Raw genomic sequence first — 24,442 nt, 5'->3', positions numbered from 1 at the left:
GGGAATTATAAGGGTGTTCCAGTAAGCCAATGTAAATTGGTAAAAATGGTCACTAGCCTGTCAGTGACAATTTGGAAAGAAATGAGAGAGCATAACCACTGAGGTTCTGATTAGCAGAGCCTCAGTGAGACAGTTAGTCACTACACAGGTAACACATTCAGGCACACTTATGAGCACTGGGGCCCTGGGTTACCAGGGTCCCAGTGACACATACAACTAAAACAACATATATACAGTGAAAAATGGGGGTAACATGCCAGGCAAGATGGTACTTTCCTACACAACCCCCCCCCCCCCCCCCCCCCAAACGAAGGACATTAAGACTAGCCATTACCTGATGAGTCTTCATTGTCTAAGTGGAAATATCTGGAGAGTCCATCTGCATTGGAGTGGCTACTCCCAGGTCTATGTTCCACTGTATAGTCCATTCCCTGTAGGGATATGGACCACCTCAACAATTTAGGATTTTCACCTTTCATTTGTTTTAGCCAAAGTAGAGGTTTGTGGTCTGTCTGAACAATGAAGTGAGTGCCAAACAGGTATGGCCTCAACTTCTTCAGAGCCCAGACCACAGCAAAGGCCTCCCTCTCAATGGCAGACCAACGCTTTTCTCTAGGGGTCAACCTCCTACCTATTTAGTTGACTTAGGCACTGCCAGGAGTCCCCTTAGGGTGCTCCATGTCAACCGCCTGAAACCCTACTATGACAGGGCTGATCCCACCGCTGCCACCAATGTAGGAGGCTGGACTGGCTTGTAGTGAGTACCAAGGGGTACTTGCACCTTGCACCAGGCCCAGTTATCCCTTATTAGTGTATAGGGTGTCTAGCAGCTTAGGCTGATAGATAATGGTAGCTTAGCAGAGCAGCTTAGGCTGAACTAGGAGACATGTGAAGCTACTACAGTACCACCTAGTGTCATATGCACAATATCATAAGAAAACACAATACACAGTTATACTAAAAATAAAGGTACTTTATTTTTATGACAATATGCCAAAGTATCTTAGAGTGTACCCTCAGTGAGAGGATAGGAAATATACACAAGATATATATACACAATAGCACAAATATGCAGTATAGTCTTAGAAAACAGTGCAAACAATGTATAGTTACAATAGGATGCAATGGGGAAACATAGGGATAGGGGCAACACAAACCATATACTCCAAAAGTAGAATGCGAACAACGAATGGACCCCAAACCTATGTGACCTTGTAGAGGGTCGCTGGGACTATTAGAAAATAGTGAGAGTTAGAAAAATAACCCTCCCCAAGACCCTGAAAAGTGAGTGCAAAGTGCACTAAAGTTCCCCTAAGGACAAAAGAGTCGTGTTAGAGGAATAATGCAGGAAAGACACAAACCAGCAATGCAACAACTGTGGATTTCCAATCTAGGGTACCTGTGGAACAAGGGGACCAAGTCCAAAAGTCACAAGCAAGTCGGAGATGGGCAGATGCCCAGGAAATGCCAGCTGCGGGTGCAAAGAAGCTTCGACTGGACAGAAGAAGCTGAGGTTTCTGCAGGAACGAAAAGGGCTAGAGACTTCCCCTTTGGTGGACGGATCCCTCTCGCCGTGGAGAGTCGTGCAGAAGTGTTTTCCCGCCGAAAGGACGCCAACAAGCCTTGCTAGGCGCAAATCGTGCGTTTGGCGTTTTTGGACGCTGCTGGGGCCCAGGAGGGACCTGGAGGTCGCAAATTGGACCTGAAGAGAGAGGGGACGTCGAGCAAGACAAAGAGCCCTCACTGAAGCAGATAGCACCCGGAGAAGTGCCAGAAACAGGCACTACGAGGATGCGTGAAACGGTGCTCGCCGAAGTTGCACAAAGGAGTCCCACGTCGCCGGAGACCAACTTAGAAAGTCGTGCAATGCAGGTTAGAGTGCCGTGGACCCAGGCTTGGCTGTGCACAAAGGATTTCCGCCGGAAGTGCACAGGGGCCGGAGTAGCTTGCAATGTCGCGGTTCCCAGCAATGCAGCCCAGCGAGGTGAGGCAAGGACTTACCTCCACCAAACTTGGACTGAAGAGTCACTGGACTGTGGGGGTCACTTGGACAGAGTCGCTGGATTCGAGGGACCTCGCTCGTCGTGCTGAGAGGAGACCCAAGGGACCGGTAATGCAGCTTTTTGGTGCCTGCGGTTGCAGGGGGAAGATTCCGTCGACCCACAGGAGATTTCTTCGGAGCTTCTGGTGCAGAGAGGAGGCAGACTACCCCCACAGCATGCACAAGCAGGAAAACAGTCGAGAAGGCGGCAGGATCAGCGTTACAGAGTTGCAGTAGTCGTCTTTGCTACTATGTTGCAGGTTTGCAGGCTTCCAGCGCGGTCAGCGGTCGATTCCTTATCAGAAGGTGAAGAGAGAGATGCAGAGGAACTCGGCTGAGCTCATGCATTCGTTATCTGAAGTTTCCCCAGAGACAGAGACCCTAAATAGCCAGAAAAGAGGGTTTGGCTACTTAGGAGAGAGGATAGGCTACTAACACCTGAAGGAGCCTATCAGCAGGAGTCTCTGACGTCACCTGGTGGCACTGGCCACTCAGAGCAGTCCAGAGTGCCAGCAGCACCTCTGTTTCCAAGATGGCAGAGGTCTGGAGCACACTGGAGGAGCTCTGGACACCTCCCAGGGGAGGTGCAGGTCAGGGGAGTGGTCACTCCCCTTTCCTTTGTCCAGTTTCGCGCCAGAGCAGGGGCTAAGGGGTCCCTGAACCGGTGTAGACTGGCTTATGCAGAATTGGGCACCTCTGTGCCCAACAAAGCATTTCCAGAGGCTGGGGGAGGCTACTCCTCCCCTGCCTTCACACCATTTTCCAAAGAGAGAGGGTGTCACACCCTCTCTCAGAGGAAGTTCTTTGTTCTGCCATCCTGGGCCAGGCCTGGCTGGACCCCAGGAGGGCAGCTGCCTGTCTGAGGGGTTGGCAGCAGCAGCAGCTGCAGTGAAACCCCAGGAAGGGCAGTTTGGCAGTACCAGGGTCTGTGCTACAGACCACTGGGATCATGGGATTGTGCCAACTATGCCAGGATGGTATAGAGGGGGCAATTCCATGATCATAGACATGTTACATGGCCATATTCGGAGTTACCATGGTGAAGCTACATATAGGTAGTGACCTATATGTAGTGCACGCGTGTAATGGTGTCCCCGCACTCACAAAGTTCAGGGAATTGGCTCTGAACAATGTGGGGGCACCTTGGCTAGTGCCAGGGTGCCCTCACACTAAGTAACTTTGCACCCAACCTTTACCAGGTAAAGGTTAGACATATAGGTGACTTATAAGTTACTTAAGTGCAGTGTAAAATGGCTGTGAAATAACGTGGACGTTATTTCACTCAGGCTGCAGTGGCAGGCCTGTGTAAGAATTGTCAGAGCTCCCTATGGGTGGCAAAAGAAATGCTGCAGCCCATAGGGATCTCCTGGAACCCCAATACCCTGGGTACCTCAGTACCATATACTAGGGAATTATAAGGGTGTTCCAGTAAGCCAATGTAAATTGGTAAAAATGGTCACTAGCCTGTCAGTGACAATTTGGAAAGAAATGAGAGAGCATAACCACTGAGGTTCTGATTAGCAGAGCCTCAGTGAGACAGTTAGTCACTACACAGGTAACACATTCAGGCACACTTATGAGCACTGGGGCCCTGGGTTACCAGGGTCCCAGTGACACATACAACTAAAACAACATATATACAGTGAAAAATGGGGGTAACATGCCAGGCAAGATGGTACTTTCCTACAACAACTTTGATGATAATAGGGATACCCTGCTCAAAGAACTATTCCAAACCAACGCCCAGACCTTTTTACCTAGTACATCTCGCCCAACACAGGAGGGTCTTAGAAATAAATTCATCAAATTAGAACGTTTAAGAAAACAAGAACTCTCACGATGGTGGGATTATACGATCTTAGAAAAATACATGGAAAACAACCAAATCCCTAGGGGTCTGAGGGTTATCCTTTTTCCATCTTTCGATGACCTCAGCCCTGATTTACTTAAAGAGTGGGAACAATTGCTGATCACTTCATCATATGGCATGATGGATATACTTATCCGTGATGCCAAAAATAAGTGGGAGAAACTCTTACAGGACATTGCACAACTAGAGAAAGAAATCAACGACATAGACTCTCCCGACACCAAAACAAAGAACTTTAATATCCTTAAGGATGTCCTACAAAAACACCAACTATATATCAAGGACAAAAAAGTACGTAAACTTAGGAGGGATGACAATGACTACAAGAAGGGGAGGGTGTTTACTTTCGCACGTAAGTTTGACAATTCCAAACTAGACATTGACAGGGAATCCCTTATTACGGAAAAACCCCCCCCTTTGTCAAACCTTACGACTAGCGACACAGACATATCCAGCATCTCCAGTGGAACCAGTGAAGATACTAGGGATAAAATACCTCTGCCTTCCACTTCATATAGATCCCCTTTTTTATTGGAACTGGAACGATTCCGGAGGGGCCAAAAACAACTGCAAAGAAGGGAAGACACAACTACAAGGCCACTAGACGGGGGAAACACAAGTACAAACCCAAACAAACGTCAAGAGGGAGTGGCCACGCGTTCAACAACTCGCAGTGCTCAACAGTGACAAATACCCCTGACCCCAAGAATGATATCTCCAGTACCATTTCTATCGTCAATCTATCCTCTAGAGTCCTGACACCTATCCAAACTAACATGCTCAAAAAAGGCTTAGGATTTGTGCCTACCACACTTCCAGACTTTACAGAACTCCATATCAGTCTGTTCAAATTTATTCGTAAATGTAAACTCTACAAATATTTTTACGATGTTAACACCCGGGCTGGGGTTACTACTACCCTACATCATACTCCCAGCACAATGACCATTAAGGACGCTAAAGACATTCAAACGCTGCTTTCAATTGAACATCAGGAGGGATACATACCTACTCTTACAGAGATCCTTACTGATCTAAACATAGACACTAACCCCAGGACCTACAGTGATCTGAAGATAAGCTCTAAATTTACACCCATAATACCCAGGGATTTTGCAATTGACTCTTTCTGCAATAAGGTTACCAGTGAGTTATACCACATGGAGGAACAATACTTGTCAGGACATAAAGCTATTCCTGTGCACAACATTACCTTGGCTGAAAAGCAAGCCTTAATCGCACTTGGTACTTGCAATGATATAATAATCAAAGAAGCTGACAAGGGTGGAAACATCGTGATTATGGACAGGGCGGACTACATATCAGAATTAGATCGACAGGTATCAGACCACTCTGCTTATCTCAAACTCACTTCCAACTCCATGCCGGAAGTTAATAGATGCATCCTACACAAACTCCAGATATACCTTGACAAGGCTTTGATATCTGATATGGAGTTTAAATACCTATACAATAACACACCTACCTCACCGTGCATCTATATCCTACCAAAAATACATAAACCAGGCACGTTTCCCCCAGGAAGACCTATCATTTCCGGCATTGGCTCTCCTACGGGGAAACTATCAGAATATATTGATATCTTCCTACAGCCATTTGTGCGGAATCTACCGTCTTACATTAGGGACACCAAAGACTTACTATGCAAAATCACTGACTATGACTGGACGGATGGTCACTATCTAGTCACTTTGGATGTCACCTCATTGTACACGAGTATTCCAAGAACAGAGGGGCTTACTGCCATCCTACACTACCTAGATACTAGGGATGCTGCCTTACTAGTTCATACAAACATGCTCATGGACCTGATAAGTTTAGTCTTAGACAACAATGTTTTCCTACATAATGGATGCTGGTATCGCCAGATACAGGGAGTAGCAATGGGAGCTAAATTCTCCCCCTCATATGCTAACCTTTATATGGGTTACCTAGAGAAAACACATGTGTGGCGTGCCTGTCCTCCACCCCTTACACAACACATTCTATATTGGGGCAGATACATCGACGATATTTTAGTTTTTTGGTCAGGCGATGTACCCTCACTCCTATTATTCACGGAACATCTTAACAACAACATTTTCAACATGAAGTTCACACATGAGGCCAGCCAATCTTCCATCAACTTTCTTGACCTCACCATCTACATAAAGAATGGCAAAATATGTACCAAACTATTTAGAAAGCCTACAGCATGCAACGCGGTTCTGCATGCCACTAGTTCACATCCGAAATCCCAAATTGTTGCCATTCCATATGGGGAAGCTACCAGGATTCGACGTAACTGTAGCGAAGAACTGACATTCCGTGAAGAATTACACAACATGGAACAACGCTTCAGGCAAAGGGGTTATCATCCTCAGACCCTTAACAAAGCCGTCAATAAGATCATGAAAACAAAACGTTCCAACTTACTTACCAATACTAAAAAGAATGGATCACAGGAACACATCTCCTTGGTTATAAAACACAGTGCACTGAGCTCCCAAATCTACAAGACTGTACGTAAACATTGGTCTACACTACTAACAGACGACATTCTTAAAAATGGACTTACTACTAACCCCAGCATCATTTACATGAGAGGTACCACCTTACGGGATAAGTTATGTCACAGTTTTATGCCACCAGATAATAGGGATACCTGGATGCCCAAACCACCACCTTGTACGTACAGATGTGGACACTGTAACATCTGTGGATACATCAAAGATAAGACAGTAAACTTCCAATATAATACACAGATCACTCACAAACTTAAGCATTTTATTAACTGCAATACGAGCTTTGTGGTCTATTGTATTGTTTGTACATGTGGACTCATTTATGTGGGAAGTACCATCCGACATTGAAAGAGAGAATCCAAGAACACTTGAGGGCCATTCGATCTTCGAACATTAATTATCCCTTTGCGACCCACTACAATGAGACACATGGACGTAGAGAAGTCCTCGACATTCATATCCACGGGGTTGACTCTGTAAAAAAGATGCCCCGAGGAGGTAACCGTACTTTGGCCCTAAGACGCCTTGAGAGTAGGTGGATCATTAAGCTACGAGCAGTAGAACAGGGCCTTAACATAAATAAGGACCTGCATGTTTTTCTCTAACAAAGGTGCATTTTTCCACCTCCCTACTATTATTAATTCATCTGCTCATCAATAGGATCCAGTTTTTGGTCTCTACGCAGTTCTGGTTAGCTTTCCTTTTAGGCTATATATAAAAAATACAAAAAATAAAAAATAAACAAATATGATAACTCAAAATTATGTACGTGCCCCTATATGTTCGATACTTATTGCAACATTGTAATGTCTTTTGTAATCCTCACATTATACTTGATCTTTACCGCAAATGTACTAAAAGCACTTGACATTAACAATAACAACTTGTTACATTCTGCTGGAATAATCTTCTCAACATTTCCTATTTTGTTGTCTTTTTCTATAAACCTCTGGAGTGTTATTTGTTTATGCCATTTACCATATACCTGTACAAGTATGTGAATACAGTAGTTTTTGTTAAAACATCATGTTAAATTTTCAACAAAATTTACTCTATATGTGTATAGACTTTTAATTGATACTTATGCACTTAATGTGTACTCTGATTGTACATCCCTCTCTGTTTCTGTTTCTTTTCTCTTACGTAATTCACTATGTATGCACTCATTTTATTTTCCCACCTCCATTAAATTAGTACTCACCTATCAAACAAACTCTAATAAGCAATCAATAATGTCTGGTGAATTTGGTCTCCATGCACTACCACTTCCTTTGTTTCCTATATCCAATAGTGGCACCCACTCGCCTGTTGTTTAATTTTATATGATCATGGTTTCGTGCACAACCATTTTTGCACATAGATACGTACTGTTCGCTCTACTACTTCCAATATGGCTTCCATAGAGTGCTCCTATCACGGAGCCTTCATTCCCATGCTTCGATGCAGACTAGACGTTAGTCCCTCTTTTGTTTTCGGAGTACGCGTATACATACGCCGATACTCCTCGAACTTACTGTTGTCGGTCTGTTTACGGTAGCGTTAGCACGCGCTGTCGATCGCGCACACATACTGGTGTGCAGTTTCCCGGAATCTGAGGAAACACGGGTAAGTGCTTCTACTACTAATCCCGCTAGTCTAATTGGCTCCGCACCATAACCCAATTAAAATAGTGGGCTTTACTCTATTTTCCACATGCCCCGGCGCACGGAAATATAAGTCTTTTGACTTCGGTTACCAAACATGGGACCAATTTCTGCTTTCTGTGGGGAGTCAGCCCTTCACTTTTGGACATACTCTAAACCAAAAAATATTTTTTTGTCTTCTCCCTTATCTTTACTTCAGTTAACATGAATTCCCCTATAGCCACCATAGCTTTGCTCTCGGTCCGATGTTATTATTTTAATCGAATTTCATTCTCCCATCTCTCTCTAGCTCAACGCATACAGCCTGGCTTTACCTAGGCCGCTTTCCGAGTGTTTTTCCTACCATGAACACACTTACATGATAGCTTGCTAGCTTCTTAATTAATACTCGTTTCTGGAAGATTAAGGAACTTCTACTATGATAGAGAACTCATCGGCCTCCCTGGTAGGTCTTATATTTGACCTCGACTTTTTTTCCCTTTTACTTTTCCTATTTTTTATCCAATTGAGCCCTTTACACTAGTAATGTGTTTTCCTCTGGGCTTTCTTTACCTTTCTAGAATTCTCACATGGAACCCAAATAGGAAACTTTTTGATTCCTTTTTACAGTTTAGCTCATGAGGTAATTTTATTCATCTATGATTACCATGTCATATCACTCATAGTGTTATGCTATTTTAATTCTAGCACGACCCTCTCTTTTGGAAATAACTCACACCCCTTAAAGCATACTCCGTTCCCTGGTGATGGTTGTCACTATCTTCATCATTCACAAACTATTACGTCTGGGCCTTTCTCACTGTCACGCTCTACTTTCGTCATTCAAAGGAATACTCTTTGGAGACAACACACTACGTACGAATGGGTTATCTCTAGTTTGATTATAAAATACTCATAATGGGTCTGTAATTTTGACCGATAAAGAATGTTCGTTTCCCATTATTTTCAATTTACAATTAAGGTCTTAATCCGTATATGTACCTACCGATGGTAGTGAATATTTTTTGTTTAAGAGCTCCAATCTGTTTTTGTTTCCAGCCTTGAAGAAGTCCGTTGAGGACGAAACACGTGTTGGCTGTTACCGAATTTTCTTGCATTTATTGGCTGTTACCGAACTTTCTTGCATTTATTATAATTTATGGACACTACTATCACTGTATACATACAAAGTGGCTGTTACCGACTTTTCTTGCATTTATTATAATCAATGGACACTACTATCACTGTATAAATTTAAAACTATTACCTTGGAGGTTTGACTAATAAATTCCTCTGAGAACTTACCTATCTTGGTTTCATGATTCAGGAGTGCCCTGGTTGCCTTTTCCTTTACACCACAAATAGACCTATTTGCAACAAAAGAAAACGCAAAATGCCAAAACTTCGCATCCAGGTACCCACACCCTCACTCCAAAGGCAATGCGTTATGGATAAGTTGGTCAGGGATATTTGCTTACGCTTTTCCCCCTCTCCCACTTCTTCCGTATCTAGTAAACAAATTGAGTCAAAACAAACTCAAACTAATACTAGTAGCACCAACTTGGGCACGTCAACCGTGGTATACAACACTACTAGATCTGTCAGTAGTACCTCATATCAAGCTACCAAACAGACCAGATCTGTTAACTCAACACAGACAACAGATCAGACACCCGAATCCAGCATCGCTCAATCTAGCGATCTGGCTCCTGAAATTTTGAATTTGGACATCTAAACCTTACACAAGAATGTATGGTGGTCATCAAACAAGCTAGGAAACCTACTACAAGACATTGCTACTCAAATAAATGGAAACGATTTGTGTATTACTGTCATAATAATCAAATACAACCATTACACGCCTCCACGACAAACATTGTAAGCTACTTACTACACTTGCAAAAGTCTGTTAGCTTTTTCGTCCATTAAAATACATCTCACAGCAATGTCTGCCTATCTGCAAACTACACATTCAACTTTGTTATTTAGAATCCCTGTTATAAAAGCTTTTATGGAGGGGCTAAAAAAGGATAATTCCCCCAAGAACACCACCAGTTCCTTCGTGGAACCTCAATATTGTATTAACACGACTCATGGGTCCACCATTTGAACCCATGCACTCTTGTGAGATACAATACTTAACATGGAAAGTAGCCTTCCTAATAGCTATCACATCTCTTAGGAGAGTAAGTGAAATACAAGTTTTTACCATACAAGAACCCTTTATACAAATACACAAGCATAAAGTGGTTTTACGCACAAATCCAAAATTTTTGCCAAAAGTTATATCACCGTTCCACTTAAACCAAACAGTGGAACTGCCAGTGTTTTTTCCACAACCAGACTCTGTAGCTGAAAGAGCATTACATACATTAGACATAAAAAGAGCACTAATGTATTACATTGATAGAACCAAACAATTTCGCAAAACAAAACAGTTGTTTGTAGCTTTCCAAAAACCTCATGCAGGTAATCCAATATCTAAACAAGGCATTGCTAGATGGATAGTCCAGTGTATTCAAACCTGTTATGTTAAAGCAAAAAGAGAACTACCTATTACACCAAAGGCACACTCCACTAGTAAGAAAGGTGCCACAATGGCCTTTCTAGGGAATATACCAATGACAGAAATCTGTAAGGCAGCCACATGGTCTACGCCTCATACATTCACTAAACATTACTGTGTGGATGTGTTGACAACACAACAAGCCACAGTAGGACAGGCAGTACTACGAACATTATTTCAAACAACTTCAACTCCTACATGCTAAACCACCGCTTTTGGGGAGATAACTGCTTACTAGTCTATGCACAGCATGTGTATCTGCAGCTACACATGCCATCGAACGGAAAATGTCACTTACCCAGTGTACATCTGTTCGTGGCATACGCCCTTCCACCTCCCCGGGAGCCTGTAGCTGTTATAAGTTGATAATTGTACATTTATACATTTGTAAATATATCACTTTTAATCACACTATGTACATATATACTTACTCCATTGCATGGGCACTATTACTACATGCACAACTCCTACCTCACCCTCTGCGGGGAAAACGATCTAAGATGGAGTCAACGCCCATGCGCAATGGAGCCGAAATGGGAGGAGTCCCTCGATCTCATGACTCGAAAAGACTTCTTCGAAGAAAAACAACTTTTAACACTCCGAGCCCAACACTAGATGGCGGGGTATGCACAGCATGTGAATCTGCAGCGTCTCATGCCATGAACAGATGTACACTGGGTAAGAGACATTTTCCATATATAGACACACACACTCTCTCTTTCTCTCTCTCTCTCTAGTTCAGCGTTTCCATCGGAAATGCTTTTTTTTTTTTTTTTGCAGATAACATTGGTGCCATTTGACAAATCTTCACAAAAAGTTTCAAAAAGTATTACACCAATTTGACAGGAATCGGGATCTTGGTTGAGAAAGCCTGATTTTGTGTAAATCCGTTCAGCAGTTTTGAAGATATCATACTTCCAAAATATTTGTACATCTGGTCTGTGGGTTCAAGGGACTTTTGTGAGTCCCTCAAACCCAGTTTAAAAAAATCGAGCCTTCTGATTTTTAAAAACGATTGGTTCTTTTTGCTCGCACGGGCGCAAGGCTCAGGTTGTCTGCCTGCAACTTGAGTAAAAAGTTTTGCAGGCAGCCATTACAAGACTCGAGGATTTAGTTTCCTGTCCTGAGTTTATTGAGAAAATGTAATATAAGAGAGCAGGGTGGAATCGCGTGCAGGGAAGAAGTGTGCTCCTACACGGTGGGAGTTTTGAAAATGCTCCTGCCGGGTGGGTGCATACTTTTTTTTTCCCTTCCTGCGATCTTGCAGATAGGAAAACTTTGATTGCTCCCGCTTTCTGATTGCTCCCGCCCGATGTCGAGCGTGAGTTGACTGGGACCATGGGGTCCCTGGGCACCCACCCATGCTGCTCCTATTGTTATATTCTGTGAATGCCCCAGGTGGGCCGGGGGACACCCACTTAAGTGGAAAAGGCCTAGTGGATGGGGGTCTCTGGGGCCTCTCAAGGCTCAGGGATGGTGTCCCTGGGACCGCTTGAGGAGTGGAGCCCTCTGCCACCCCTCTCTAAAACCTCCAGAATATGGAGTTCCCAAGCCTCTTAAGGTCAGGGAGGTGGGGGGTCTTGCATTCCCTCCCCTAAAGTATGGCCCGGGGGCATATTGCACTTAACTTCTGGACCTGATGTCCAAAACTCTTAACTGTGGCTCTCCGGTCGAGGACACTGCGACCAGACCTTCCATTGGCAGAGATTGTGGTCATACTGAAACTGGGTCACCCACCGTAATACTGCTAATTATACCATCCTATCTTTTTTATAAATAATATTTGCTCATTTGTGTTTCTAGACTTATACAATCAGACTTTATGCCCAACCGTTCAGAAGCTCATCCGTTCCCACTTGTGGGAACTAGCTGTAGTCTAGCTGACTTCTGAAAAGCCTTTGTCTTGATAAAGTGGGACTATCTGTTCTGTCTTTTTATTATACTCAACTTTGGCCTCCAATTTATCAATAGAGTAAAATTCCTGGGGGAGGTAAGTTTGGTTGGGTTTCTCAGGTAAGTAAAGCACTTACACAGTCAGTCTCCTGGGCATAGGCAGCCCACCGTTGGGGGTTCAAGGCAACCCCAAAGCCACAGCAACACAGGGCTGGTTAGGTGCAGAGGTCAAAGGAGGGCCCAAAACACATAGGCGCCTATGAAGAACAGGGGTGCTCCGGTCCTAGTCTGCTTACAGGTCCTCGGGGAGCAGACTAGGTTTTTTTTTGTAGAGCACTGGGGGGGGGGGGGGTACACACACAAGCCCACAAAACACACCCTCAGCGGCGACTGGGGGCAGTAGGCAAAGTAGGCGTCGGGTTTGCTATTGGAAGCAATGGAGGGACCAAGGGGTCCCTTAGGCGCTGCAGGCAGGGCACGGGGGGCTTCTCCGGCCAGCCACTGACTGGGCTGGGATGATGGCCACCTGCTGGTCACTCCTACACTGGTAGGTGGTTCCTCTCAGTCCTGGGGGCTGCGGGTGCAGTGCTTGTTCCAGGTGTCGGTTCCTTTGTTACCAGACAGTCGCAGTCATGGGGAGCCTCTGGAACCTCCCTGCAGGCGTCGCTGTGGGTGTGCAGAGGTGTTGACTCGGGGACCCACGTCATCGTAGTCACCTGGTAGTCCTCTCTGTGGTGTTGCTTCTCCTGAACTCAAGCCGGGGGCGTCAGGTGCAGAGTGTGAAGTCTCACGCTTCCGGCGGGAAAAGATAGTTCTTTGAAAGTTGTTTCTTTTTTGCAGAGTTGCTGCTGTTTTTGAACAGTGCCGCTGTTCTTTGGAGTTTCTTGGTCCTTCAGGTTCCGGGCAGTCCTCGGAGAACTCCGAGGTCGCTGGTCCCTGTCGGATGCGTCACTATACAGGTTCCTTGAGTCTGGAAACAGGCCGGTAGGGCTTGGGCCAAATCAGTTGTTGTCTCCATCGTCTCTCAGATGCTTTCAGGTCAGCAGTCCTTCTTCTTGTTGTAGGTTGCAGGAATCTGATTTCCTGGGTTCACGGTCACCCCTAAATACAAAATGTAGGGGTGTGTTTAGGTCTGGGAACAGTAGCCAATGGCTACTGTCCTTGAGGGTGGCTATACCCTCTTTGTGCCTCCTCCCTGAAGGGAGAGGGGCACATCCCTATTCCTATTGGGGGAATCTTCCAAACTCAAGATGGAGGATTTCTAAAGGCAGGGATCACCACAGCTCAGGGCACCTTAGGGGCTGTCCTGACTTGTTTTTCTCATTATCTCCTCCAGCCATGCCGCCAAAAGTGGGGGCTGTGTCCGGAGGGGTGGGAATTTCCATTAGCTGGGATGCCCTGGGGTGCTGTAACAAAAGGCATGAGCCTTTGAGGCTCACCGCCAGGTGTTACAGTTCCTGCAAGGTGAGGTGAGAAGCACCTCCACCCAGTGCAGGCTTTGTTCCTGGCCACAGAGTGACAAAAGCACTCACCCCATGTGGCCAGAAACTCATCTAGTTGTGGCAGGCTGGCAGAAATTGGTCAGCCTAGCACTAGGAGTCGGACTGGTATTCAGGGGGCATCTCTAAGATGCCCTCTGGGTGTAGTTTACAATAAATCCCACACTGGCATCAGTGTGCATTTATTGTGCTGAGACGTTTGATACCAAACTTCCCATATTTCAGTGTAGCCATTATGGAACTGTGGAGTTCGTAATTGACACTCCCAGACCATATACTCTTTATGGCTACCTTGCGCTTACAATGACTAAGGTTTTGCTTAGACACTATAGGGGCATATAGTGCACCCTTCCTTAGGGCTATAAGGCCTGCTAGAGGGGTGACTTATCTATGCCACAGGCAGTGAGAGGTGGGCATGGCACCCTGAGGGGAGTGCCATGTCGACTTAGTCATTTTCTCCCCACCAGCACACACAAGCTCTGATGCAGTGTGCATGTGCTGAGTGAGGGGTCCCCAGGGTGGCATAATACATGCTGCAGCCCTTAGAAACATTCTATGGCCACAGGGCCCTTGGTACCACGGTTACCATTTACAAGGGCCTTATCTGTGTGCCAGGGCTGTGCTAATTGTGGGAACAAAGGTACAGTTTAGGGAAAGAACACTGGTGCTGGGGCCTGGTTAGCAGGGTCCCAGCACACTTTCAATCATAACTGGCATCAACAAAAGGCAAAAAGTCAAGGGTTAACCATACCAAGGAAGGCATTTCCTTACAATATTTATTTTACAGATGTTCGTGATATGACAACATTGTCCTGATGTGATCACAACAGCCAGCAAAAAGTTATTAATTCTATGCTCATACTATTTAGAGTTAATTTGCAATGGTTGTAGCTGTTTCAAACAATACAAATTTGCAATACATGAAATACTAGTAGTCAAGTTTTATCCAAGGGTGTTTATTGTTGTGCTAATATATAGAGGGGAAAGTGCAATGGAATGGGGTGGTGATGGAGGAAAGTCCAGGGTCTTGTTCCAGGCTGTTTGTAGCACAGGTGCATTGTCCATGGGGACACAGGAAGGGGAGCAATGGCAGTTCAAAGTGGACAAGGTGACTGAGTGTGACACAAGGGGGACAATCAAGAGAGTCTTGTTTCCTGGCGGTGGTCTTGGCAGTCGTCTCTGGCTTCTGTCTGGTTCGCAGGGAACGTTTGCTGGGTGGTTCACCTTCTGCAGGGGGAGAGGTGCTAGTGGCATTTTGGTCCTGTGGCAGGGCCTCCTGGCCACTAGCGGCAGCGGAAGTGGAGGGCTGTTCAGATGACTGGCTACTGGCAGGGGCCCGCTGGTGTGCTGTTGCCTCCCTCACGATGTTGGCAATGACTGCCAGCACCCCTGCTATGGAGATCAGGGTGGTATTAATGTCCTGCAAGTCCTCCCTGATCCCCTGGTAATGTCCCTCCTGCAGCCGCCTGTTCTCCTGCACGTTGTCTAGGATCTGGCCCATCGTGTCCTGGGAATGTTGGCAGGCTCCCAGGATCTTGGAGAGTGCCTCCTGGAGAGTCGGTACCCTGCTCCTGGCCTCCCCCTGGCGCACAGCAGTCCTCCCAGTTGGCCTGTGCCTCTGTCCCCTGAGCGGTGTGCCCACTGCAACTGACCCCAGGTCCGTGATTGTCTTGTGGGCAAGGTGTGGCCTGGGATCTTTGTAAAGGTGGGCACACTGCTGATTGGCGTCTCCTGTGGACAGAGGTGTGGGTGCTGTGGTGTTGGTTCCTGATGGGGGAGGCTCTGTGGTGGTCTCTGAGTGGGATTGGGTGACCGGCTGTCCAGTGGTCCCTGATGGGCCAGGTAGGTCATCCAGACCCAGAAGTCCAGAGTTACTGTCATCACTGTGGGCCTCTTCTGTTGGGGGACTGGATAATGGTGGCTTCCTCTCCAGTGACATTGACGGGGATACCTGTGGGGATGTAAATGATGTATTATGCTTCAAGTGTATGACCTTTGTAGTTCTGTAGATTCCCCTCTGTGGTTGTTGTTACCCTGCCAGCTTTTGCTTGTGTGTGTTGGTGTATTGTTGGATTGTTAGTTTCCCTATGCTGTTCATGCTTTAGTGATGAGTGTCCATGCAGGGCTGGGAGGAGTGTCCATGCATTGGTACAGCATGCAGGGCCTGGCATTGGGATTAGTGAGATGTGTTGGTGGAGTGTGTGGGATGTGGTGGAATGATGGGAGTGAGGGTGAGGGTGTGTGGTGGCATGCAGGTATGGTGGGTGATAACTGTTAAAAGTTGACTTACCAGTACCCAGTCCTCCACCAACTCTGGAGAGTCCCTCAGGATGCAGTATTGCCAGTACCTGCTCCTCCCATGCTGTGAGTTGTGGGGGAAGAGGTTGGGGTCCACTGCCAGTCCACTGTATGGCGAGCTGGCTTGGGTGTCTTGCTGCTATGGAACGTACCTTCCTCTGTAGGTCATTCCACCTCTTCCTGATGTTCTTGGGTGCTGTCCTACGGCATTGACCCTGTCCACAATTCTCTGCCATAGCTCCATCTTCCTTGCTATTGATATTTGCTGCACCTGTGCTCCAAAGAGCTGTGGCTCTACCCTTACGATTTCCTCCACCATGACCCTAAAGTCCTCCTCACTGGAACGGGGGTGCCTTTGTGGTGCCATGGGTGTTGTGTGATGTGTGTTGGTGTGTTGGGTAACGTGGGGTGTGTGTGGGATGTATAGATGTATGTGGTGTGTGGGTCTAGTTGTCTCTGTGCTCTTCTTCTCAGTCCCCTGGTGGCAATAGTTGTTGGTAAAGGGATGTGGGGGTAATGTGTGTGTGTGTTTTCTAGTGGTGTGGGTGTGTGAGTGTGGTGTGTTTATGGTTGTCAGGTGTGTGTTTTTGGTATAGTCCAATGTGGTGGTGTTTTGTATGTGGGTGTCCATTCTGAGCGCGGCAGTATGTACTGCCAATGGTTTACCACTGTTGAATGTCCGCTGTGGTGATTCGTGGGTCGTAATGTGATGGGCGTTGTTTTGTTGGTGTAATGGTGTGGTTTTGGGACCGCCAGTTTATCACGGACCTTTGGTCTGGCGGATTTGTGTATGCGGATGTATTCTGTCAGATTGGTGTGTGTGTCATAATATGGTGAACGGATATTCACCAGCACGGCAGTAAATTGCCAGCTGTTAGCGTGGCGGTAAGCGGGATTTACCGCCAATGTCATAATGAGGGCCATAATGTTTTAAACTAACAAAACAACTTGTAAATTCATCAGTTATTAAAACTCATGCCCTAAAGTATCTATAACTCACACCCTCTTCATACATGTGTTGTAGTCTCTCATTACCTCACCCATAACATGTTTAATCACTATCATTGATAACATCTCTAATAACATCTGAAATTACATCATTGACAACAACACTGTGCATGGTGACGTCACCGGTTCATATCTGTGATTAAGGCCTGTATGATCAAAATGTGTTTGGTTGGTTGCAGCATCTCTAAATAAAATATACAGGTGACACTACCTATGGGGTGTGCGTCTCTTTGCGTGGCAAAGACCTGCTGTGAGAAAAAGTCTCTCCCTCGCCCTCCCCTTCCCAAGGCATTTCATATAGTCTTTTTCGTGTTATTTATTTACCCCCACATGAACGTAGATTTGTATCTTTTACATCTGAAACTCCTTAGATTATAAACTCACAAACCTTATCTATTTTAAAAATGTTGTTCTGTGGTTTTCAGCAATCTGTGCTTTTGAAGGGAAAATCCAGCTTCAAATTGATATTATTTCCTCTGGTGTTCCTTGTAGAGTACCTTGACATTAAACAGTTTGTAGTCCCGATGACCGAGAGAGTGATTTAAAAAAAAAAATTACTGATTAGGTAGGCTCCTGGTACAGCATTCCAAAGTCATTGTGCATAATTTGATTCCAGTCCCATTGACAAATATGAACTGGAACTCTGCATCCAGTCCTTGCACAGGAACACATTGCTATCAAAGGTGATGGCACCATTTACAAGCTGTTTTTGAGGTTTTCTAAATGCATCTTTCGTAGTTTTTGTTGGAATGTTGGGTGGCTCAAGATACCCTTGAGCTTAAAAAAAAAAAAAAAACACAAAAAATGGTTTGCGATGTCCTTTGTATTGTTGGCAAGAATTACGCTTTTGAAAGACTGATTGTTCTAAAACTGAAATCAGTGTACTTGTTTTGTCTCTTGAACAGTGTTTTCTATGGAGAAAAAATAAATTGTATATACTAAATAATTAACCTTTGATTCTTTTTACATGTAGGAATTCCTCAGACCTGGTTCCTCCTTCCCCTGATGTTTCCCGATCAACCCCCATCATCGTTCCCAGCTCCCCTACAGATCAGGAAGGAGGTAAATCTTCTTCATGTGTGCCTGTTTTGTATATCATCCATAGTTTACTTTCCTCTTGTTTCTCTTTGTCTGTACCTGCTTTCCGTGGCTTACTGTAAGGAAATGCCTTTCTTGGTTTGGTTACCCCCTAACTTTTTGCCTTTTGTTGCTGCCAGTTATGATTGAAAGTGTGCTGGGACCCTGCCAACCAGGCCCCAGCACCAGTGTTCTTTCCCTAAACTGTACCTTTGTTCCCACAATTGGCACAGCCCTGGCACACAGATAAGTCCCTTGTAAATGGTACCCCTGGTACCAAGGGCCCTGTGGCCACGGAAGGTCTCTAAGGGCTGCAGCATGTATTATGCCACCCTGGGGACCCCTCACTCAGCACATACACACTGCTTGCCCGCTTGTGTGTGCTAGTGGGGAGAAAATGACTAAGTCGACATGGCACTCCCCCCAGAGTGCCATGCCAACCCCACACTGCCTGTGGCATAGGTATGTCACCCCTCTAGCAGGCCTTACAGCCCTAAGGCAGGGTGCACTATACCACAGGTGAGGGCATATGTGAATGAGCACTATGTCCCTATGGTATCTAAGCAAAACCTTAGATATTGTAAGTGCAGGGTAGCCATAAGAGTTTATGATCTGGGAGTCTGTCAGACACGAACTCCACAGCACCATAATGGCTACACTGAAAACTGGGAAGTTTGGTATCAAACTTCTCAGCAAAATAAATGCACACTGATGCCAGTATGCACTTTATTGTAAAATACACCCAGAGGGCATCTTAGAGATGCCCCCTGAAAACATACCCGACTTCCAGTGTGGGCTCACTAGTTTTTGCCAGCCTGCCACACACCAGACATGTTGTTGGCCACATGGGGAGAGTGCCTTTGTCACTAGGTGGCCAGGAACAAAGCCTGTACTGGGTGGAGGTGCTTCTCACCTCACCCTGCAGGAACTGTAACGCCTGGCGGTGAGCCTCAAAGGCTCACCCCCTTTGTTACAGCGCCACAGGGCATCCCAGCTAGTGGAGATGCCCACCCCTCCGGCCACTGTCCCCACTTTCGGCAGCAAGGCTGAAGGAGATAATGAGGAAAACAAGGAGGAGTCACCCACCCGTCAGGACAGCCCCTAAGGTGTCCTGAGCTGAGGTGACTCTTACTTTTAGAAATCCTCCATCTTGCAGATGGAGGATTCCCTCAATCAGATTAGGGATGTACCCCCTCCCCACAGGGAGGAGGCACAAAGAGGGTGTAGCCACCCTCAGGGCCAGTAGCCATTGGCTACTGCCCTCCCAGACCTAAACACACCCCTAAATTCAGTATTTAGGGACTCCCAGAACCGAGGAAGATAGATTCCTGCAATCTGAAGAAAGAAGAAGGACTGCTGACCTACAAGCCTGCAGAGAAGGAGGAAGACGACAACTGCTTTGGCCCCAGCCCTACCGGCCTGTCTCCAACTTTGAAAACCTGCTCCAGCGACGCATCCGACAGGGACCAGCGACCTCTGAAGCCTCAGAGGACTGCCTTGGACTACAGGACCAAGAAGCTCCCGTGGATAGCGGTCCTGTTCAAAACCAGCTACTTCTTTGCAACAAAGAAGCAACTTTCAAGGACTTCACGTTTCCCGCCGGAAGCGTGAGACTCTACACTCTGCACCTGACGCCCCCGGCTCAACCTGCAGAAAACCAACACCTCAGGGAGGACTTCCCGGCGACTGCGAGCCCGTGAGTAACCAGACACGACCCCCCTGAAGCCCTACAGCGACGCCTGCAGAGAGAATCCAGAGGCTCCCCCTACCGCAACTGCCTGTAACAAGGGACCCAACGCCTGGAACCAACACTGCACCCGCAGCCCCCAGGACCTGAAGGAACCGAACTTCAACGCAGGAGCGACCCCCCAGGTGACCCTCTGCGTAGCCGAGGTGGTGGCTGTCCCGAGAAGCCCCCCCCTTGTGCCTGCCTGCACTGCTAGAGTGACCCCCGGGTCCCTCCATTGATTCCTACCTGAAACCAGACGCCTGCTTTGCACACTGCACCCGGCCGCCCCTGTGCCGCTGAGGGTGTGTTTTGTGTGCCTACTTGTGTCCCCCCCCCCCAGTGCTCTACAAAACCCTCCTGGTCTGCCCGCCGAGGACGCAGATACTTACCTGCTGGCAGACTGGAACCGGAGCACCCCTGTTCCCCATAGGCGCCTATGTGTTTTGGGCACCTCTTTGACCTCTGCACCTGACCCTGAGCTACTGGTGTGGTAACTTTGGGGTTGGCTTGAACCCTCAACTGTGGGCTGCCTATGCCCCAGAACTGAGACTTGTAAGTGTTTTACTTACCTCCTAATCTAACCTTTACTTACCCCCCCCCCCCCCAGGAACTGTTGATTTCTGCACTGTGTCCACTTTGAAAATAGCTTATTGCCATTTTTACAAAGACTGTACATGATATTGTTTTCATTCAAAGTTCCTAAAGTATCTAAGTGAAGTACCTTACACTTAAAGTATTAACTGTAAATCTTGAACCTGTGGTTCTTAAAATAAACTAAGGAAATATATTTTTCAATATAAAAACCTATTGGCCTGGAGTAAGTCTTTGAGTGTTTGTTCCTCATTTATTGCCTGTGTGTATACAACAAATGCCTAACACTACCCTCTGATAAGCCTACTGCCCGACCACACTACCATAAAATAGAGCATTAGAATTATCTATTTTTGCCACTATCTTACCTCTAAGGGGAACCCTTGGACTCTGTGCACACTATTTCTTACTTTGAAATAGTATATACAGAGCCAACTTCCTACAAGTATTATCTAATTTTGCCACTATCAACCTCTAAGGTAAACTCTTGGACTCTGTGCATATGGTCTCTCACTTTGAGATAGTATATACAGAGCCAACTTCCTACACTTATTAAATCTAATTTCTGATCGATACTTCTTCCTGCATATTCTTCACCTTATGAATATCCTCCAGGCACCAGACTTGATACACAAATGTAATCACCAGAAATAGCTCAGCAGCGTCCCGAGGTGGCACCCTGTGGCCTCAACCGTAACTTAATCTACCCCAGCTAAGAACACTCTGGAGTATATAAGATGCCAAGCGGCATGCTTGCATCATTTCTTGTTGTTTGCCGCTTCATTGATCTGACCTTAGGGCTATTCTCAGTGCTTCACTATCAATATTCTTCAGCTTTCGACAGCGATTAGTCATATGTCTCCTCCCAAGATTTTGAGGGTTCAAATCCTGACTCAGATGCTGTAAAAAAATGTCCTTGTCGAACACACAAAATCTGTATGTGGTGTCTAGTTTCCACCATTCTCAGCCAGCAGGCTTTTCCTTGTAATTGAAGCTGAAATTGACATAGAAAAAGTTGAAGCCAGACCTCCTGACTCTGTTGACTAATTCTGTGCAGGTTGAAGTTTCCAGCAGTCCATGCTGGATATTTAAGAATAACTCCGGTATCCACTTGCCCACTTATTAAGGGTGAGCCTTAATTTGCATGTCTGGTGATTTGAAACCCTTGAAATCGGTGGACATTATCTAAGTGGAAAAAGAAATGTTCTGGACTTACAAAACGCAGGTGTCCTGGATTTTTGTCTAGAACAAGGTAGCTCTTACCCCTCTGGTTCTCCTTTAGAGAAGCTGAATTTGATGGTACTAAAGCAATAGAAGCACTGGAATTAACTGCCTGCTCCTGAGGCGAAGTCTAACACTTTAAGAGAAATCTTGCAAACTTCCTCTACGGTCTTGGAGCCTTTGCTATCCAACAGTGAAGCTCTATTGGTGCATGTACTGGCTTTCTGGGAGAAGCCCTTTTGGGTCCGACAGTCCAGAGAAAAATTGTTACATAACAGTGGCTTGCACCTTGTGACCTGAAATTATTATCACAACACAGTCTCCAGAGAGCCTAATTGTCGAAGCTTCCACCACATAGTTGAACCAAAATATCCATCCCACATCACCTCTAGATTGAGAATTAAAGAGGCTAGATTCTGAGAGGGAAAGTCTTTGTATCTGATAGCCTTGCCCTTCACACTTCAAACATCACATACCTTCTTGGCTGCTATGTCCTCACTTTGTGGAAGCTAGCAAAACTGACAGTTAAAATGTTACCTGACAAAATGGAAAAAAAAAATTCTCTGATCTTAGTCAATGATGGTCAGATTGCTTCCGAAGAGATCATGAAGTGAGGCCTGTTTTTAGTGGACACCATGGTTCGATCCATTGACATGGCTTTCTGAAAAGTAATGCTTGGATGCATTCTACTGGATTTTAAGGTGATATCTTGGCTTCCCTCACACACATGGTGTTTGATGGTGAGTGGCTGATCAGAGAAGGTGGGCTACTTCCTGGAGTGCTTAAAAATACCCAGAGCCTTGGCTCTAGCTGTGAGTAGGTTCCCCTACAAAATAATTCCACAAGTTCTACAGAAAGTTTCTGATGGATACAACTACCTGTGGATTCCTCACCTCATGAATACTCCCATGGCGCCAGCATTCGACGGAAATCTTCTTACTAGTCTCTGCACGTCGACGAGGACGTCACTGTCTCGCACGCGACGCCGTCTGACGTCATACAGGCAATAAGAGGTCCTCGACGACGTGGGGACGTCAGTTCCCTTTTTTCCGTGCATTCGAAACGGTTATCTTCGAGGGAGCAACTGTTACTCTTGCGGTTACAGTGTATATCTTGCTGCGTACTCTTTCTCTGTGGAAATAATGTCGCAGAGAAAGTCTGGATTTAAGCCTTGTCGTGAGTGTGGAGGCAAGATGTCGGTGACGGATCCTCATTCCGATTGCCTTTGGTGTTTGAGCTCCGACCACGACGTCTCGACTTGTGATTCGTGTCAGCACATGAATCCGAAGGCCATTAAAGAACGCGAGGCGAAGCTGTTTATGGCCAAGTCAAAGGAGAAGCATCACAAGAAAAAGTCTTCTCCAAGACATCGGCGTCATCGAGACTCCCGGCGCCGTAGAGAATCTCGGCGTCATTCAAGGGAGGCTCGTTCCAGGTCTCCGGATCGGCGCCGGAGGACATGGGAGGTCAGCCCCACGGTGACGCCGCATCCTTCGACGCGTTGCTCTCTCCGACGTCTCCAACTTCGCCTGGACAGGCGTCGGTGATTGAGGTATTGGAGCCTCAGGTGTTTTCTCCGGCGCAGACGCCGAGGCCGGCGTCGGGGTCGCCTCCGAGTCAGGCACCCCAGTATCCGGCTTTTCCCACCCCTGGAGCCGATAGTTCCGCATTCTTGAATGCGATGTATGCCATCTTCCAACAGATGGCTCCAGGGGGTGCTCCGGCTGGGCCTTTGGCCTTTTCTTTGGGTGATCCTGCGCCTCTTCGGCCGGCACCCTTTATGCCCTTTCTCCCGTTTGGGAACGTGGGCTCGGCGCCAGTGTCGGCGCCGGTGGCCGCTCCGATGGCTTCGGAGGGATTGGCCCCAGGGATTTCCATCCCGTCGACGTCGAGATTTCGGCCTGTGACTCCGGTGGGTCCATCCGTTTCATCTGCTCTTCAGTCGGCGCCGAAGTTACCTGTGGCGCCGGATGCGGCGTCGGTGGCTTCGGAAGATCGGCGCCGATCTCCGACTTCGGCGGAGGTGTTGTCGACTCCGCGGATTGAGCAACGACTGCATTCAAGGAGGCGTGCTCTCCGGGTACTAGAGGAGCAGGAGTACCAACGAGCCCTAGAGGAAGGAGAGCTAGAGGACTCGGGTGATGGGCTGCGTGGACTGGAGTCGGCCAGTGGGCTGGACACTTCCCCTGAGTGGGACCTTTCGTCCCCGGGGGAATATACCGAGGAAGCTGCTTCCTTTCATACAGTGGTACGGAAGGCAGCTAGTTTTTTGGACCTGCCTTTGCCGGTGGTGGAGGCGAAACAAAACCTTTTGACAGAGGTGTTGCATCCGGCCTCAGCCGCGGCGGAGCCTCTATTACCTTTTAATGACGCTCTGCTGGATCCGGTCTTAGAGGTGTGGAAGAAGCCGGCATCTTCCCCAGCAGTTCACAGAGCCGTGGCCAGGAGGTATCGGACGGCTCCAACTGATCCTGGTTTCCTATCTAGGCACCCTACGCCGGA

At 46.7% G+C, this 24,442-nt stretch overlaps 1 protein-coding gene across 8 annotated transcripts in view; it reads left to right on the top strand.

Annotated features, from left to right (window-relative positions):
* Positions 1-24,442, top strand: part of TP53BP1 (tumor protein p53 binding protein 1) — an 848,450-nt gene that overhangs the window by 225,513 nt on the left and 598,495 nt on the right. For all 8 annotated transcript variants that reach the window (XM_069222604.1, XM_069222600.1, XM_069222601.1 and 5 more), the window contains exon 10: positions 18,296-18,384. In XM_069222604.1, coding sequence (XP_069078705.1) covers positions 18,296-18,384 — 89 coding nt within the window. The remainder of the gene's footprint in view (positions 1-18,295; positions 18,385-24,442) is intronic.

Source organism: Pleurodeles waltl, chromosome 3_1 (assembly GCF_031143425.1).
Source record: "Pleurodeles waltl isolate 20211129_DDA chromosome 3_1, aPleWal1.hap1.20221129, whole genome shotgun sequence".
Classification (NCBI taxonomy): Eukaryota; Metazoa; Chordata; class Amphibia; order Caudata; family Salamandridae; genus Pleurodeles; species Pleurodeles waltl.
The sequence above is the reverse complement of the archived record's forward strand: the minus strand, read 5'-3'. Positions and strand labels throughout refer to the sequence as shown.